This window comes from Elgaria multicarinata, chromosome 1 (genome assembly GCF_023053635.1).
Source record: "Elgaria multicarinata webbii isolate HBS135686 ecotype San Diego chromosome 1, rElgMul1.1.pri, whole genome shotgun sequence".
Taxonomy (NCBI): Eukaryota; Metazoa; Chordata; class Lepidosauria; order Squamata; family Anguidae; genus Elgaria; species Elgaria multicarinata.
This window is the reverse complement of record NC_086171.1, coordinates 136,228,702-136,246,114: the sequence shown is the minus strand read 5'-3', so window position 1 is coordinate 136,246,114 and position 17,413 is coordinate 136,228,702. Positions and strand designations below refer to the sequence as shown.

Here is a 17,413-nt window from a genome sequence, read left to right as displayed (position 1 = left end):
TGTCTTGTGACAGGTGTAGCTGTTATTGTCCCATGTGAACATTACCAAAAGCTCTTCCCCACAGTATAGTTCTATAGTATAGTGGACTCAGAAACTTACATCATTTTGTGGGGTATTACCATCTCTGGCATGCATAGAGCTCCACATAACTGGATGATAGTCTAGGTTAGAAGCATTTCAACATGTGGAGCACTGCCAGTCCCAAAGGCCTTTTCAGAGGTGCTCATGTGGTTTATACAGTCAGGACTGGTGCCAGTCTATTTTGTGCCCTAGGCAAGGCAAGCTACTTGGACACGCACACCCCAAAATTGCCGACTTCGATTCAGCTGTTCAAGAAGAGTTTCTGAACTATTAGATTTTTATTTAATTTTTTTTCTTAAAACAGCTAATTTGTATAAAACTGTGACCCTTAAAGGTCAGTACTGTGCCCCTTTGAGGTCTGCGCCCTAGGCCCTAATGGTAGTGCCGGCCCTGTGTACAGTGGCTACCAATAATCGGACCTTAGACAGTAGAGTTTCTAATGCTTCAAGGAAATGATGCTGTTCCCAAACTATTGAAATAGCTTCTGCACTTTCCCTAGTTTTCATTTACTACTGAGTATTTTCACATTGGGCAGATGTGTTAGAAAACTAATGGCTTTAATGATGTGATGAGATTAAAAATGAAGCCTAATTATCACAGCATAGTTAACCCTTGGAATGCTTCCAGATGTGCCAGGGGCTATGCCTCTCCAATCATGCAGGTTAATCACTTTCAGTAGTGCATCACAAAGCAATCCCACTTCACTGGGTACCTAATTTTCACAGTATGGCAAACAGGAACTGTTTGCCTTTGGGGAACCATCCTTTTGGAAAGATGAAACACACAACAGGCCATTGTAGCTAGGAGCAAATGGCATATATATATATATATATATATATATATATATATATATATGAAAAAGTAGTTCCATTTTAAAGAGGTGTTCTCAGAGAAAAATGTTTGGGAGACAACATTTGAATACTGTGACCAAAATAAACACCCAGTCTGAATAACAGTCTCTTCTGCTACCAGAATCCTCCTACGAATCACATATATAAAAACTTGAATTTCAGCTCAGTTTAAGTGTTTGTGCTATGCCAAGCTGGCCATCCAATTAACAGGAAAGGGAGTAAACAGAATGTGTGATCAAGGACAAGGCAAGATCTAAAGTCAGAAGGTCTTGAGGAACAGCATTCAAGGAACAGTCACACATAAAAGAGAGGGGTGGGAGGGAGGAGGGAGATGTACAAGAAACCTAGCTAGGCATAAAGAGTAACGAGGAAGACACAATCCTCATCAACAGTACCAAGCTGGATTGATATATGAACCATCAAATAGGTGACAGTGGTGAGGGTGCCGTTTCAGGCTTCAACATGTTGGTGGAGAGGCAGAAGTCACAGAAAGAATGAAAAGCCTGCACTTACATGTATTAAACATTAAACTGCCACATTAAAAGTGTATTTTAACCACATTTGCTATGGTTGCATTTTTCAGACCTCACAATAACTGTGGTTATATAGGTACTCTGGGAGAATAATCATATATGGTCAGAAATATTTTATTTATTCCTTTAAACATTTGTATCCCACCCTATATCACTGGGATCTCAAGGCAGCATTCAGATAAAAACAATTCACTACTTGCACTACTTTGGCTAGGTTGTCCCTGTCCAGGAAAGGCTGTAGCTGGCAGATCAGCTGAAGCTGGCTCCAAGTAGTCTGGGCCACGGAGTCCACCTGGGCCTCCAGGGACAAGGATGGATCTAAGAGTACTCCCAAGCTACACACCTGCTCCTTCAGAGAGAGTTCAACCTCATCCAGGACAGGTTGCTCACCCAATTCCCAGACTCAGGAACCACCAATCCACAGAGCTTCCATCTTATCAAGATTCAGTTTGTTTATTTACCTTCATCCAGCCTATTACAGCCTCCAGGCACTGGTCCAACACCTTCACTGCCCCAGCAACAAGGAGAAGTAGAGCTGAGTATCATCAACATACTGATGGCACCCAACCGCAAAACTCCTAATGAGCTCACCCAACAGCTTCATATAGATGTTAAACAGCATGGAAAATAGAATAGAGCCCTGTAGCACCCCACAGCTTAGTAGCCATGGGAAGGAACAGACATTCCCCAATACCATTCTCTTGAATCATACAAGTGCAAGAAGGAGTAGAACCACTGTAACACAGTGCCCCCAACTCCTATCTCACCTAACTGATATAGTAAGCTGCTGAGAGACCCAGGAAGATCAACAGGGTAGCATTTCCCCTGTCTTTCACATGGAGTAGGTCATCAGTCTGGGCAACCAAGGCCGTTTCATTGCTGTGCCCTGGCCTGAAACCAGACTAGGGTGCCCCTTACAATTGCTTTTGATTGCTTCTTTACCATGGCCAGATCTACACCAAGCAGGATATGACACTTTGAAAATGGTTTGAAAACTGTATGTGGCATCTGTCCTGGGTCCCAACAGTTGTCAATACTGTTATAAGCCATTTTAAAGTAGATCCTGTCCATATGTCTTAGGCACATCAAGAGCTTCTTCACATTTTAATTAGCAGTTGGATTACATCATCAGAGTATGGATAGGTGTGTTGTGAAAGAAGAAAAAGAAAAAGAAGGGGAGCAGGTATTGAAAGGGATGGAGACGGGACAGCCCAGTTCATGTAAGATCCAGAAAGCATCTCTCTAACATCAAGCTCCAGTCCTGGTCATGCATTTTTGTCCATTCTGAAGATTTATACTAAAGTAGTTGCATCTTTGGAAAAATTAGCACGGACTTAACAACAGGAATAAATACAAAGTGAGTGGAAGGACTAGTAGATCCTTTGTTTTCATCCAACCTGGTTGTGTGAACACTAGGTAGGGTTGTGGTCTCACAGCCTATCTGACCTGTGAATGTCCAATACTGTTGAGAGCAGGGTGAGGTAAAGGCAGATAGCAGAAGAAAGAAAAGGCTAGCAAAGGCAGGTCTCTTTGCCCTCTCCTCCAAAAGCTGAAAGGTAACACTCCCAGCGGTGTAGTGGTAAATGTTAAAGTGTTGGTGCTCATCTTTACAATCTGCATAGCCGCCACCACCCCAAGGAGAGTCCAAAAATTCAGGCGCTGTGTTGATCCATAACAAAAGTGTTGATCCATATGTAGGAGTTTTCATCGCCACCAGGAGCAGGTCTTTTGTAAAGCTTATGGCCCCATTCAGAAGACACCTTAAACCAAGTTGGTTAATCCAGAAAGTCAGGCTGTGTTCAGAAGACACTTTAAAACATGGCTTTAACGATGGTGAATAAGGCTTTTTGGCTTAACCACTGTGATTAAAGCCATGGTTTAAGGTGTCTTCTGAACACAGCCCAGCTTTCTGGCTTAACCACCATGGTTAAAGCCATGGATTAAGGTATCTTTTGAATGGGGCCAATGGGTCTTAATCACCCATTCAGTAATAAGTTACCTCAAAATTCTTTGCATTATAACAGAGAACAACATATTGTTACTAGAAAAATTCACCCAGGTAATGTGAAGATTGCAGCTACTTTGAGAAGGACAGGAAATACTAAAGGGGGAGGTTCCAGATATCATCAGTGTTCCTGCAATTTAAAAAGCGCCAGTATGGCGTCCCTGTGAGCTCTGGAGCCACTACACCACTGAGTTCACCAACTTTAATCTTCTCCCCAACAACACCACACCTGACATTCTTCAAGTTATAACCTGCTGTAGGTTTGAGTTTTGATATGGATATTTCCCCCACATTGATGAGATTTGGACTTTCTCTCATGGTGAGAGAAACATAGGCCAAAGTCTAGAAAACAGAGATGCACTCCTGCGTCCATCTTCCATTGCTACTAGGCCACCCTGAATTGGAAAAAAAAAATCATTGCATATATTAGTTAAGCTTCCCACCACTACATGCCAAATTCATTCTCAAGGCCTTTCTCAACAGGAGTCTTGTGATGAGATGATTGTAAAGATCACCTCATGGTAAAGAGATAACGATTCATGTAAATCCTTCATGATGCTACAAGCTCCCTTATGCAAAGTAGAAAGCGAATGGAATCAGAGGAATGCATGATGATAGACTGTCAAATTAAATCAAGCCTTCAAACGGAAATTAGCCTTTTGAGATCAGCCCAAAATATCCTTCTCCGTATGAGACTCTTACAGTTGCTGGCACTAGCCTGCTCACAGCTGGATTTTGTGGGCCTTTTCCTACACTCATTTATGCCATTGTAAATTAGGAGTGGCCCACTTTAGCAGAGTGCAGCTGAACTGAGAGGATAATCAGGCCTTCTGATTTTATTGAAAGGTTATCACTGGGTTCAGTCCCAAATGTCATCAACTTCATTTCTTCTAGGTAATGCTGTCACATAATTAATAAACCTGTTACAGATGATCTTCCACTAATGAGGAGATGTACTTGTTCTACTACTAATTAGAGAATGACTCTGACATTTGGACTTACTAAGCTGTCAGAAATTTCTTTCTTCCTGTATTTTTTAAAAATATTGAACTATGTTCTGATAATAACAATAATAATAATATAAGAACTGTATGTTGTTTTTAAGTGTTTTTACCTTATGTGAGCCGCCCAGAGAGCTTCGGTTATGGGGCAGTATACAAATGCAATAAATAAAATAAAATAAATGAATGAATGACCAGGCTAAAGGCTTCTTGACTAAAAATAAGAATGTTTAGTAAGAGTATAAGAAAGCACAGGAAACTGCCCCAACCTGCTGATCATATTGCACGAGCTTTTTTGCAAACAATACCATGCCTGATCTTACAACTGTTTTTCTCTACAGTCACAATATTCTCCTCTATGAAGATGGCCATGCGGTTGTTGCTGATTTTGGAGGTAAGAGTTTGGGGATTAAGAGACGTTACAACATATTTTTCCATCCTGTAGGGTAGAACTGATAGCCATAATGAGAAAGACGGTTGGGTCTCACAAATTGCAGACAGATGATGGAGCAAGGAAGGATCTTGGGCCTTGCATCCTTAGGGTTCAACTGGTTTTCTGTCATAGATTAAGTAGTGAAGCCCCAGATATATTTTGCTTTGTTTTCTCAGCCAACATCTGGTGCCTATTTTTTTCTTGTTGTCCCACATAAGTTCTGTTAAAATTATTCTTTATTCTGTAGGAGACTAGTAAAATAAAGTTCCCATCTTCTCTTCACTTGTAACACACTATAACCTAGATTATGAGTGGGCAACCTTTTAAAAATACATATTTTTATCATTAGTATTCATTCAATTTAATAGTCACCCTTTATCCAAAGCTCTCAGGGTGAAATACACAATAAAAATAAATACAAGAAAACCACAATGATTTTTTTTTAAAAAAAAAAAGTTCATTCAAAATAATTTATAAAGAAGAGATCAATATCCCAACACCTAAACATGGGAAAAGACCATTTTAAAACATAAATATATCATTAAAAATAAAGCAGTCAGCAGTTAAAACTTCTTTTATTTTTTTTTTATTTTTGCCTCCCATGGGCCACATATGTTGGTGGGTGATGGGGCTGGAGCTCCACGCTGCTGTTGAGGAGAAGGAGGACCAGAGCTTTCTCTCTCATATACACATGCACACATACTTCCCTCCACTCTCTCACACACACACACAACTACACAGCCTCCCCCCACACTCATTCACTTTCACACTCATACATGGCTTTCTCCACCGTACATGCTCCCTCCATCTGAGCACACAAAAGTACGGAGGTTCAAACCTCTCCTCCATGTACATTGAGATACCATCACACGTCCCCACTGCCCAGCTTGTTGGCGCTGAGGAGCTTGCTGATCAGCTGGGAATTGGGGGAGGAAGAAGACATGTGATGGGTTTGTAGCAGCCCCATTGTGGGTCTCCCCCTGCCTCCCAGCTGTTTGGTATTGGGTACAGCTGAGGAGCAGGCAAAGCAGTGTGCGCCTTATCTTTTTGCAGCACCAATCAGCTGGGAGTGGAATGAGGAGGTGGATCAGCTGGGGAGAGGGGCTGCGGGCCATATGGAAGGTGGCCTAGGATGAATTCTCCAAATTTAGATCTTCCACCCACTCCAGTTCCACCAGGCAAACACAATATTAAGACATGTTCCTGTTCCTAGAAAGATGGGTACAGGCTTACCCATAGGGCAGCCTTGTATTTAACAACTCACCTATGTTTGTTTTGTTTTGTTTGCAGGTTAGTAACTTTTGTAGACTTATTTGCAAGACTGCCATAGGTTAGCAGATCTCAACCTGGAAATTCGTTTAAATTATCTTTAAAGTCATTGATGAAGCAGGGGAGGAAAGAGCCAGATGTTCTGTTTGGGTGAATGAAGGACCTGGGAACAGCTGATTTATAGGGGAGCAAGCATTTAATTCATGCTATATCAGACCTTGATACACTGGGGAGAAGAATGGGGGAGCAGGAAATACTTTGCAGGAGTACCCATCAGCTCTTTCTATCCTTAGAGTTTTCTCTGGTCACATAGCAGGTAGTGAACAAATGGCAGTTCTGGGAAAGATGTGGGTAGGAAAAGTCATGGGTTCCTAGAGGAAAAGTCATCTCTAGGTTGCAGTCTGGCAACTCTACTCATTTGTGGATTTGTCTGGGAAAATACATTGGCTTAAAACGAAACTAGCCTTTAAAAAGACCCCAAATAAAGGCGGATCACATACAGGATGGACTAGGAGTTTGAGAGAAGCCAGTTCGACATCATTACCCTCTGCTGTCCAGTTAGGCAGCTTGGGATGGGGCCTCCATTTTTGGTGGTGATGGGTTTGAGATCTGAATGTATTCAAATACAAATACTCGTGCTTTTAAACAAGCCTTCTGATTAATACTTCACAAAGCATGCCATGATGCAACCCAGCCTTCCTCAACCCATTGCTCTCCAGATGTGCTGGACTACAACTCCCATAATTTCCAGCCAGCATGGGATTTGTGGTCCAACATATATGGAGAGCACCAGATTGGAGAAGGCTGGTGTAACCCATTTACAGTGGCATTGCATTTCCATTTCATTTATATACAACTTACAAATATATAATCATTTTTGGTTCTTACTCACTTTTTAAAAAATAAATTGTTTTGGTTCCTCTGCAGTCTGTGATATTTATTTAAATGTTTCTCTCCCCACTTTTTTTTTAAATCTCAGAATCCAGGTTTCTGCAGTCTTTGGATGAAGACAATATGACAAAACAACCAGGGGTTTGACTCTCTCTCTCTCTCTCTTTCTCTTTTTCTTGTTGCACATAATTACTATCAAATGTATGTGAAAACCAGCTGAGAAGCAAGTAATAAGATTAGGATTTTCTTTTGCCAGAGTACATGGTATTGTATAATGATAGTGTACACCATTTGTTTCTTTTGTCTTTCAATTTCTCGTAGACAGCTTGAGATCAACAAAGATTAGTGGGTACAAAATGTTCTTTCTGCTTTGCACTCAGAAATGAGTTTCTTGTCTGCATCAGTGATCAGCATTAGTATTTGCATCTTATATTAACACTGGTGGTTTACAATCATCTTGTGACTATTGATTGGGGAGCTTCCCATCGCCATCTGTGCTTGCATTGTAACTAGCTCAGTTTTTCTGAGCGTTCATGAAAAGCCCTAAGAGAAACTTGTTTGTGTACTGAGAATTCTTTGGAATGCTGGTACACCTGTGAAAAGTCCCCTTTCTCAAATTTATTATCGCAAAGTAAGAAAGGGAACCAGGGGCTGTCTTCATGGTGCCAGATTGGCATCGCCTCCCTCCTCAACCCCACGCTTTCCCTCTCCTGGGGTGTCGTTGGGTAACCCCAGCCACAAGGAGGGAGCACAGAGTTTCTGGGTGGTCATCTGGGTCCCAGAGCTGTCCCCACCCTCTTCCTGGTGGAAGGCAACCAATCGCTTGTCACCTTCCACCAAGTTCTGCCTCCAGGTTGACCTGGGATTGGCTGCGGAGTGACGCTACATGGCAGAAGCGCTGTGTTTACATCTTTCCCTTTGAAAAAGTCAGAGTAAATCCCCAACTGGCCACAGCAAGGCCCACTTCTGACACTTGCCCTGAGGACCTCTTTTAGAAAGTCCCAGGTAGCTGTTAGCCTCCATTTTGATTCCCTACAATGCCCAAGACATAGTGCTTCAGGGCACTGTGGGAAATGAAATTCCAGCTCTCAGCAACCTGGCATTTATCGAGAGTATTGCTGTTCCCCACCTCCGCTGCCACCACTTCCAAGGCCCATCAGAGGGCACTTTGCCACGGACCTTCTCAAAACTGAACAGGCCAGATATGCAAGAAGAAAAGGCGCAGTATTCCATGTGTGGAGCTATTATTACTAGTATTCTATTTATTTGTTTTGGAGAAGATGTCACTGCAGTTCAAGTGCATCTGTTGGTGTATTAATAATTAGAGAGGGCCTTACACCAAAACTTTACTTCCTTCTCTTAGGGCCTTGCTAGACCAGGCCTTAGCGCGCCTTCCAACCCGGTTTCCCTGCTGTGCGTCCAGATGACGCACAGGGGAATCCGGCGGCAGGCCGCAGTGAGGCCTGGTCTAGCGCGCCATAAGCTAAGTCGCTTATAGCATGCTTTTTCCCCAGCTCTGGCCTCAGGCCGGGGCTGGGGGAAGTGTGGAGACTTCCGCAGCTTTTCGCAGCTCCTCGCTTACTCGCAAGGAGCCGCAAAAAGCCGCAGACCTGGCACAGCGCTCATAGGAACGCTGTGCCCATCGGCGGGGGGGGGGAAGAGAGGGGAGGGTGAAGGATGGGAGGGTGGGTGGCACGGGGGGAGGGCGGGTGCGATCGCACCGCCCGCCGCCCAAGCAAGCAGCCGAGCGGCGCTTGCCCGGGCAATGCCGCCCCATCCCGGGCATTGCCCGGGCAAGCGCCACTCGGCTGCTTGCTCGGGCGGCGGCGGCGCAATCGCACCCGCCCTCCCCCCGTGCCACCCACCCTCCCATCCTTCGCCGCCCCCCCCCCATTTTAAAAAATAAAATAAAACAGCCACTTACCTTCCTGGAGTCTTCGGGACACCCGCGGCCCCTTTAAACAAACAAAAAAAAATGGCGGACGCCGCAGGGCTTGCGTCCTCCCTGCGGCTCCGCCATCTGGAAGTGTGGGGGAGGCGCGCTAACGTTAGCACGCCTCAGCCCCGCCTCCCTGCCGGCGTAAGCCGGCAGGTCTAGGAAGGCCCCCAGTGAAAAGTATCCTGATTTATACAGGCAATGAAACCTACAATGCAGTTGAAAGCACAATAAAAGACATGACAATTTGCTGCATGCATTAGTTTTAATATGTAAACAACCTGTCTGCTATTCTTCCCCCCTGTATTAATAGAATTATTCTGTTACCATATTGCCAGAAAGCAAACAGATATAAAAATGGAGTAGAGATGTGCTCTCCTCTGAAGAAACAAAACATACGGTTATTGCATTATTGATATTGTCTTGATGTACAGAACCTGCGCTGGATGGCCCCTGAAGTATTCACACAGTGTACTCGGTACACTATAAAAGCTGATGTTTTCAGCTATGCCTTGTGTCTCTGGGAACTGTTAACAGGGGAAATTCCATTTGCTCACCTCAAACCAGGTAAGCCGCATTGCAAGTTAACATCAAGATTGCTAATCTCTCTGACACAGAATAAAATAGCTGCTTTGCATAACATTAACTCAGCTTTTAGATGAATGCTTATTTATTATTTACTGGTTTTTTGCATTATGGGGTTTCAGTTTTCACATAAAAAATGTAAAGCCAGTATATTGCAGTCAGCCACAGCACTCATTGAAATCAATGATGCTTCATCTAGTAAAAAGAATTATGCAGGCAACTGAAAAGCCAGTACTGACTTTTAGCCTTAGGTACTGCCTCCAAAGTAGACTTATCAGATGCCTGCCATGTTTCAGGCTTAGCAGAATTTTTAAATATTTTTTCCTACATGAATTGCTATCTAAAAAATATCATAATGGTTGACAATGGCCAGCAAAACACAAATAGATCACTGCATAACCATCAAAGCAGGTAAGTCATTGGGAGTCAGAGGTATCGTGATTGTCTTCCCTGTGCAGACCCAGTTTGACATATCATAGCCAGACACCTGCTGCTGCAAGAACTTTGAAGTAGAGATGGGGCAGAAATTTGATCGGTTCAAATTTTAATTGAACATCCCTAATTTCACATTTCTGAATTAATACACAAACTGAAACTCAATTATCATTTGTATATCGCTGAATTTTGCAAGGGAACTTTCCAGTTGAAAAATACATGTAATACATATTAGGGGAAAGTGCATGAAAAACTGCATATATTCATAAAATTAAGTGCATTCTATTAGGGTAATTGCTTAGAAATATGCATACATTTGGCAAAAATGCATACAAAAATGCAACAATTAAGAAAAATATGCAACAACTGCATACGAATTTTCATGTGGGCGTTAAAAAACAAAACAAAGTTCAGGACAAAACAAAGTTAAGATTGGGAAAAAGGAAAACTGAGGCCACAGCTAGACCTAAGGTTTATCCTGGGATCATGCAGGGTTCGCCCCTGCCTGAGCACTGGATCCCCTGTGTGTCACCTAGATGAACAGGTTTGACCCCTGGACGATCCAGGGATAAACCTTAGGTCTAGCTATGGCCAGAGAAACGAAAATTGACAGATTTGTCCATTACTGCTTCAAAGCCAACGTTGTGCATATCCACTGCACCATAAAACTGTTTTATTTCATTAATCATAGAATTTTAGAGTTGGAAGTGACCTTAGAGGTCCTCTACATTGAACCCATTGCTCTGTGTAGGACCTACAACGCAAGGTGTGTAGTAAGCTGGGCCAATTGGAAATATATCTGAACTTGATTTTAAAAGGCATTCAAGCTATATCTGAATGGAGCTTTTTGCTGGGGGATGTGAGTTCTTTTGCTATTTGAGGCAGCTGGATGCTTCTGACTTTCTACCTGGACATATCACAATGCACTTAGGGCCTTGCTAGACCTGCCGGCTTACGCCAGCAGGGAGGCGGGGCTGAGGCGCGCTACCGTTATTGCGCCTCCCCCAGGCTTACAGACGGCGGAGACGCAGGGAGGACGGAAGCCCTGCGTCGTCCGCCATTTTTAAAATTATTTTAAAGGGGCCGGGTGCGGCCTGAAAACAGCGGACAAGGTAAGGGGGTTTTTTAATTTATTTTTACGGGGGGGGGCAAGGCTGGGAGGGTGGGTGGCACGGGGGGAGGGCGGATGCGATCGCGCCGCGTGCCGCCCGAGCCCGGGCAATACCTATCATGGGGCGGCATTGCCCGGGCGGCGCGTGGCGCGATCGCACCCGCCCTCCCCCCGTGCCACCCACCCTGCCACCCACCCTCCCAGCCTTCGCCCCCCCCCCCCGCTGATGGGCACAGCGCTCCTATGAGCGCTGTGCCAGGTCCGCGGCTTTTCGCGGCTCCTCGCGAGTAAGCGAGGAGCCACGAAAAGCTGCGGTAGTCCCTAGATGTTCCCCAGCTCCGGCCTGAGGCTGGAGCTGGGGAAAAGGTGCGCCATAAGCGAATTCGCTTATGGCGCGTTGGAGGAGGCCTCAGCGTGGCCTGTCTCCGGATTCCCCTGTGCGTCATCTGGACGCACAGCAGGGAAGCCGGGACAGAAGGCGCGCTAAGGCCTCGTCTAGGAAGGCCCTTCGTCACAGATACTAGATGCTACTGCCACACACCCACTGGACCTGTAATTTCCTGCAGGAAGCAGTATAGTGGCTGAGGAAGGGTCGCACTGTGGGTTGGCTCCATGGAGTTGACTTGCACAGAGGCCTTGACTGAGTTCAGATGACACGCTAATCAACTGGAGGGGTAATACGAACAGAATGGGAAACAACTGTTGATTAGCGTGTCATCTGAACTCAGCCATAGTGTGGGAGGCATGGGGGCAGGGGAAGGAGAGTTCCAAGTGAGAATAAGAGTGTCCCCTCTGCCCCATTGCCTCCACCTACTGAAAGTTTTCTTCGTTTCTTACTTGTCGTTATTAATAACCATGTACTTTAACAGGGCCAGGCGCTTTCCAAACACCAAGAAGCTTGCAGTCTGAAGAATTCCCCTGAACTTTCCTGTTCTAAGCATGAATCCATTGATTCTCACTAATTAGCTTCACTTGTCTTGAGGAACAGCCATCCATTCCATTTCTCCATTTGAGACAGCCAGGGTGCTTAGCGTTTCAAAGTCATTATTCCTCTGATGCATTTAAAGTTATATATTTATTGACTCTATGTTTTCGCACTTTGTTGGTGAAAGCCAGAGAAAATTCCACTCTTCCCATTCCTCCTGAGATCTTATTAAATCGAGATTCACATTTCTTCTGCCATTTATGGAATTATGTCATTTTACTAGTCCAGTGATTTGGATTTCTTTTCTTCCTTCCTACAAAATATACCATTATATTTTATTTTATTGCTGGCTTTACTGGATATTATATAACTAATATCACTTTCCTGGCATTAATTTCCATGTTCTTAAATCTTTTCTTTATGGTTTGTTTCATTTTTTTAGTGATCAAGATAAAATGTTATCACAATCTGATTTCTAAATTTGATTTTCCAAGCTCTTATAAACCTATGCCCTACAATGAACCATTCATATGTCAAATGTTTAGATTAGTCTGCAGGTCTTCAGGTTTTCTTTATTTTATTTCTAGATAGATAGATAGATAGATACTCTAGGCATAGATAGATAGATGATAGATAGATAGATAGATAGATAGATAGATAGATAGATAGATAGATAGATAGATAGTCTGTTCCATAATGACAGTGATTGTTCACAAAATTTCAATAACAAGGAGGAAGAGGAGGAAGACCAGAGCTGTAACCACTTGTCTTGTGCTTAAACCACATGTTGCCCAGACTAAATATTTGAAACATGCTTTCATATGTAATATTTTCTATATTTAAAGAAAATTATAGCTGTACTGATCCCCTAACCAGAAATGGGAAAACTCCCTCCATCTTGATTTGGATAGGCTTATTCTTTCCAACTCTTTTAGAGAACTTTTTTTAAAAAGAGAGAGAGAGATGCTGATAATGAAGAAGAAGAAGCTTGGACTTTTCCTAGAGTTCTCTGAAATCTTGGAAAAACCTGCCCCACACTAAATGCTTCCTCCAGCCAGTTTCCCCCCTCTCCCCATATGAACCATTCCTTTCCCTTTCTGCAACTCTTATCTTTCAGTAGGACAGATTGAAGCAGTTCACAAAGGAAGGCTGAGGAGGGCCACGCCTCGGGCCTTTATTATGCCAAGAAGCCTTACCAGAAGGAAGTTACCAGTGCAAAGATCTATGAGAATTGCTGTTTGCCCTGGCTTCTAAGCCCCTCTCTCTTAAGAAACACAGGGCATATCTAGATGAGGGCTTATCCCGGGGATTGTCCCTGTGCGTCCACATCCCACAGGGAGGGAGGGAGCTTTACTAGGGTGACCAACTGTCAGGATTTTCCCGGATTTGTCCTCGTTTTTGTTCTTTCCATGGTGTCAGGGGGGATTTTCTATAATTTTCAATAATGTCCTGGAATGACATACCTTCCCCTTTAAGGCTGCCATTAGCATGGCAGGAGGGAGTGACATGCTTTCTTGAGGCACATCATTCCCCCACCCCAAGCTCCAATTGAGGTCTTAAAGGGGAAAGTGGGTCATTCGTGGACATTATAGAAAAGGCCCCCATTGGAGTGGATGGTGGTGGTGCAGAATGAAATCCTTTCCCCTCCTCCACTCCAATCGGGTTCTTTAAGGTGGCGGGGGAATAACGTACTTTCTGCAGGATGCAGAAAGCTGCTTCCCCCCCACACACACTAGGAGTCCTCTTTTTTGGTTTCCCAAATATGGTCACCCTATTAAATGTGTGCTGTAAAATCAGACATGTGACCAAGGCTATGTTTGGGTGGGCACAACCCCTTGGTACTGGATACGCCCCCTTGAGGGCGACCATGTTGTCCTCCTTTTTGGTTTCCAAAATATGGTCACCCTAGCTTTACACAAAACAAAAACAAAGGCCTTTGCCCCATCACAGGATATTCTAAGAAGCACCTCTCAAAGGACTCTGCATGGCCAGCTAAGTCAATGTATTCCATGAAATAAGATTCAAGATGGTGGCGTTTACTCTCTGAGGCTGGGCTTTTAACCAGACAGGTGCTTGTGAATATTCCTTTTCTCCATTGCCAGGCAGCTGTGTAATACAGAACTTTCCTTATTTTAGCTGCATAATCTCAACTACTAAAAATTCCTATACTTTTTGTTCTTTACCATTCCACATACTCTTCTATTGAATAAATTTCATGTGATTTCCAAAGGTTTCTAGAAGCAAGGGGAAAACTGGGCATATATATGAAATGTAACTGGCTGCAGAACTAAGCCATGATAATTTTTTCAACATTTTAAAATAATACAAGGAGCCAGATGGGAAGGAGGAAAGCAAGCGCATTAAAAAGAATAAAAGAGTGAATAGGTGGTGTGGTTGAAAAACTGTTTGGTTTTATAGTACAGGCATAATAGAAATAAAAAGGTAACAACCCATTACTTAAGCACTAAGTGCCAACCAATTAGACTACTGCAATGGTGTTTATCAATCAGATCCAGACTGTATTGGGTAGTTAAAGATCTGTTGTGAAGATGAATTACACTTAATGACTAGTCTAAATCTGAAAGATTAAACTATTTGGGAATGTTGGGAGTAGCTTCTGTTTAAAACGGCCATTACAATGTGGCTGTAAAAAGGTCAGTTGGTTCTTGGAGGCAAGACCAGAGGGGCACAGACTATGGCTATACAAATGTTCACTTCGCTTTGTAATACTATCCGCAATGATTGCATAAGGAAACCTACGGCAGTATTTGTGTGATGAACTAGTCCCCCTCAAATCTCACTCCAAAACTGAATGTGGTGTGAAATTTGCAGCTCAGGACTTGTGTATAAATTATTTTTTAGCTTTTTTGTTACGGCACCAGAAGGTAAGTGTGATCTTTACCTCTAGATAGTTGCAAACTAACCCATTACACTTGACTACATGTAATTTACAATGATTAGCTGAGAACCTACCAGGGGCTAACTGCAGCCTACTTCTATCATAACAGATGGCAGTTATACCAGGTTAAATGTAGCATAAAAAATTAGATGGGCACTAGCTTGTTTTCATTTCATTTCTTTTATTATATATCTATACCGCACTGATAGCCGAAGCCCTCTGGGCAGTGATCATTCACATGGAGATTAGAGAAATTACTGCAGAGGTAGTTTTGGGAAGGAAGGTGGAGAAGACAGGATCTCCACAAACTGCCTCTTGTTAAGAAATGAAGACCTCCTACCTAAGCCTACAGCTTGTTGATAAAAAGCTATTGCAAGAGTAAAGGTCATAGTTAAATTTGGTTAAAGATGGTCCTAGTGGCCAAGATGGTGCAGCCTACCATGCATACAAGGATATATTCAAAGTTAGTTGCAGTATCACATCTTTAGATACCATGTCATTGAAAAGCAGTGGCAGAGATGCTTTTTGCAGTGCGGTCTACATACACTTGATATAGCTACAATGAATCCCTTTGCACATGCACCTAACTTTGTCCTAGGAGCACTACACATACAAAAACCATGGATCATAATATAGAGTAACATGCAAGTCCCCTTGAGTACTAGCTAAATTTATGGTTTTGTTATTTGATAAGGATGTGGCATTTTTCAGATTACAAATCATTTTACTCGTTTTACATTTTGTATTCTCAACTCTATCATGTTGATTAGCATGAGAGCCAGTTCTCCAAATGCCTCATTTATCTGCTGACCTTTGCTAGCTACCAACAAATTTAGGGACGTAATTCCAACACTTTCAAGGGAATAAGTCCCATTTAACTTACATAGTGTTACTTATCTCTGAATAAGCATACTTAGAATTGCAGTGTAAGTAATTAATAATGAGAAGAAATACCTTAGGACACAAAAGCAGTCATGATGCATATGAATGTCAGAGAATAACTATTTTGATGTCTCACTTCCCCATTCCCAAGCAAATCTGATCTTTATCATTTTAAGGGACACCCATACTGAAACATTGAGAAGGCAGGCTAAAATCCAAAATGAATTAGACTCCCTGATAAAAGGGGGACATGAATATAAGCTAAAGATGTGAAGGCCCAGAAAAAAAACCCTGGATAAATGCAGGGGGAGATCCATCCCCCCCCCCCAGGACTTTTTGTGTTTTTTTGTGTGTGTGTGTTTTTAAATGGAAAACTTGAAAAGTTTTGGATTATGAAATATTTTCTTTTAGAATTTAAGACATGGTGTTTATAAATTCTTACCAAGTGTTTACCCACCCATCCCCTCCACAAATCATTTCTAAAAACTATGTAATAAAAAGAGTTGTATCCTGCTTAGTGTAGATCTGGCCTAAGAGAAGAGAGGGAGTGGAGAGTTTTTAAAGAAAGATCTCGCAGTTAGTTCTTTATGCCTACAGTATATTTATTATACTACCAGTAGCAGATACCCCTAAATTAACAGACTCCTCACACACATGTCAAAGCCACTTCAGCAATCTATACGCAGATCTAAGTTCCCTATTGCTCCGCCACATTTACTTTTTGAACTTTGTCTTTAGCAGAACGTGGCCCCAATAACTGCATGTTCAGAATCATGCAGAAGAGAATTAAAATCCAGCAAAGTGCTTTCACATACTCCCACTGCCTGCTGTTGCTGAATTCTGTTGAGCATATCAGATATTCAGATTCCCAAACTTCACAGTCGCAAAGATTCCACTGAGAACAGTCGATGGCATGGAATGATCTATTTATGTGACAAATAATGTAATGAAAATGTGATGTGCTTTAAAAAATAATAATTAAACCTTCTTAGTTACAAACTCAAGACTGTAATCTCATGTTGCCCATCAGATGCTATACACTCTGGTGATGTGTCATTTTAAACGGCTGGGGTTTTACCAAGCGTTTGCTGTGAGGCAGAAATATGTTTACTTCGATAGTCTGCCCAGGCCACTTGTTTTTTTTTAAAAAAAAATGCTTTGGGATTACATCTATTGCTGTATATGAAAGCACAGATATACATCCTGACCATTTTTCCTGAGTAGTTCCAGCACCTACAAGGAGGCATTCAAATGTATGAGAATTTCTTTTTTCTTTTTTGGAGAATGCCCTTCGAATTGATATTTATATGAAGCAAAAGCAGAGTTAATTGCAGCTTACTTTGGAAATCTGAATTACGATAGCTATTTATATAAATGCTGACTGCATATAATTCAGCTGATTACTAAGAGCTGCTTGGTCATTTTCTCTTTAATGAGTGAGATTTAGAATGACTTCTATCGTACAAGGGTCTGTTTGGTCTTGTTTTAGGACTGCAGCCCAAAGGCAACACATACTCTGATCCAGATTCACCTTTTTTTTGGTTGAGTTTCCAGCTTTTGTGCCTGGTGCACTCCA

The 17,413-nt window shown here is 42.6% G+C and overlaps 1 protein-coding gene across 1 annotated transcript in view; it reads left to right on the top strand.

The window, feature by feature from the left end:
• TNNI3K (TNNI3 interacting kinase) overlaps positions 1-17,413 on the top strand; it is a 209,668-nt gene that overhangs the window by 137,489 nt on the left and 54,766 nt on the right. Inside the window, exons 18-20 of the mRNA XM_063137406.1 lie at positions 4,813-4,865; positions 7,153-7,205; positions 9,435-9,567. Coding sequence (XP_062993476.1) covers positions 4,813-4,865; positions 7,153-7,205; positions 9,435-9,567 — 239 coding nt within the window. The remainder of the gene's footprint in view (positions 1-4,812; positions 4,866-7,152; positions 7,206-9,434; positions 9,568-17,413) is intronic.